The sequence below is a fragment of the Henckelia pumila genome, chromosome 3, assembly GCF_033568475.1.
Source record: "Henckelia pumila isolate YLH828 chromosome 3, ASM3356847v2, whole genome shotgun sequence".
NCBI classification, from domain to species: Eukaryota; Viridiplantae; Streptophyta; class Magnoliopsida; order Lamiales; family Gesneriaceae; genus Henckelia; species Henckelia pumila.
The window spans coordinates 113821403-113823543 of record NC_133122.1 but is presented as its reverse complement, the minus strand read 5'-3'; the positions used below and the strand labels follow the sequence as shown (position 1 = coordinate 113823543).

Genomic DNA, 2141 nt, shown 5'->3' with positions numbered 1-2141 from the left:
ACCTTGTTGCTGAGATTGTGGTTGGAATGAATGAACCGAAGATTCTTGTCTTTCAGGTTGAGCCACTGATCTCTATGACCCTGCACCTTGTGAACTTCCAGAACCAAATTGTGGGCAAACTCTCGCAAAATGTCCCGTCTGATTACAAATATGACAGCTGCCAAACACTCCTCGACACTAGTCGCTGGCATGACGACCTCCACATTTGTTATAGTACACCTCAGAAGTACTAGACTTCTGTCCAGCCTTGAACTATTTGGATCCACTCAAGCTTGATGAACTACCTCCAGAACGTTTAAATTTCTTCCCTTTACCTTTAAAGAAACTCTTCTTACCGCTGCTATTACCTCCTCCTTCATATCAAGGCGGTGGTTGTGGGATTTGTGGCTGCTCTTGGGCTTGTATGACTGGCTGTGGAACAAACAGTGCTCCTCCTTGTCTTAGTAATCCAGCTTCAGCCCCTTTCGCTCTATTCAGTGCATCTGCAAAGTTATTGGGTCTTCCCGCATTTACTAAAGTAAAAACATCCAGATTGAACCCATTAATGAATTGATCAGCTTGAGCCTCATCATTTTCAGCAATATGCGGAGCAAACTTCAGTAGACTTGTAAATTTAGCCACATACTCTTCGATATTCAATTGTCCCCGCTGCAAACTAGCAAATTCTGCTCCCTTGTCCTTTCTATATGAAACTGGAAAGAACCGTTGATAAAATGCAGTTTTAAACACAGACGAGGTAACAGTGGTAACTCGATTCTCCAATGCCTTCTTTGTAGAAATCCACCAACTCTTGGCCATTTCATGCATTTGATGGATCACAAGTCGAATTCTTCTATCATAAGAATAATCAAGAGAATCGAATAGCTGATCAATATCCTCTAGCCAACTCTCACACTCTACAGAAGTTTCAGTCCCCTTCAAGGTTGGCGGTTTAAAGGATTGAAATCGTTTCAACAGTGTTTCCATAAGAGTGGCAGTCACATCCATCGGATCTCTGGAAGTACTACCCTGCTCTGTTCTCGGCATTTCTGTTGCTGGTGGCACTGTCGGTGCTATAACTGCCTATTCTGGCTGAGGAACTGCAACTGTGAGTCTCGTAATTGTTTGTCGAAGCATATCTGATAATCAAACAGATTAGTACACAATTCAAGTTCAGATATAACCATTCTGTTTCAGTCCTCCTCTGATTAGCATAATCATGCCTTCTCAAAAGATCGAGTTCTGATTCATTCTCAGTCAAGACATGCTTCCAATCACATCAGATTATTAAGTAAGCATCTAATTCTTAAAGCTGTAAATTAGTTCAGTTCATAAACATGCTTTAAGAATAAATAAACAATCAAAAAGACTCGATCTACCCGGCTCAATCATTTATAATCAGTCCAGAACCTACGCTCTGATACCACCTGTTGTAGGGCCCTCGAGTGCTAATCTCGATTTTAATCAATAACTAATATCAATTGGATATTAAGATCAAAGATCAAACAAGAACCAAACCACAAAAAAAAATTATAAATTTTGATCCCCGCTCGATCGGTTATAATGTACCGATTGATCGGTGGCTGCTCGGGTTGAGCAACCCCCATGGCACCGCTCGATCGGTACAAAAGTGCCGATCGAGCGGGCTATGCCCTGCTCAAAATCTGAAGCTGGTTCTTGTGCTGTCAAAACTCATTTTTGATGTCTCTTGCACTTCAACAACTCAAGGTAGGTAAAAGTGATGATAACAACATCAAAATCTCAAGCTAAACATGCTATTGTTATCTCAATCTTTCACAAGTGGTACAACACAACATGAACATGATAAATTCCAAGGTAACCAAGTTTCTAACTAAAAGAAATACAAGGTTTAACAGCAACTAAACATCTCAACCCGATTCTCCACATGCTAAATCTCTCTCCCAAGCTATCCATGATGTCCCTGTCTAGATCCTGTCTCATCTGTTGTCATGCACACATACAAAACAAAACAACAGCCGAAACATCTGGTGAGAACATAATTCTCAGTATAATCAACATATACATGCTTTAAAATAACATCAAACCAACTCTAAACATATCGACTCAAGAATAGAATAATATAACGCATATAACAAGAATTGATTTATAACAAATTTTTGCCATCAAGATTCGTATCCGAT

General features: G+C 40.0%; 1 protein-coding gene across 1 annotated transcript; it reads right to left on the bottom strand.

Moving 5' to 3' along the window:
- Nucleotides 1-360: 360 nt before the first annotated feature.
- On the bottom strand, nt 361-1026 carry LOC140889327 (uncharacterized). Its single transcript, XM_073297044.1, has one exon. It carries the CDS (start codon nt 1024-1026, stop codon nt 361-363), a length of 666 nt encoding a protein of 221 aa, XP_073153145.1.
- Between the last annotated feature and the right edge of the window lie 1115 nt (nt 1027-2141).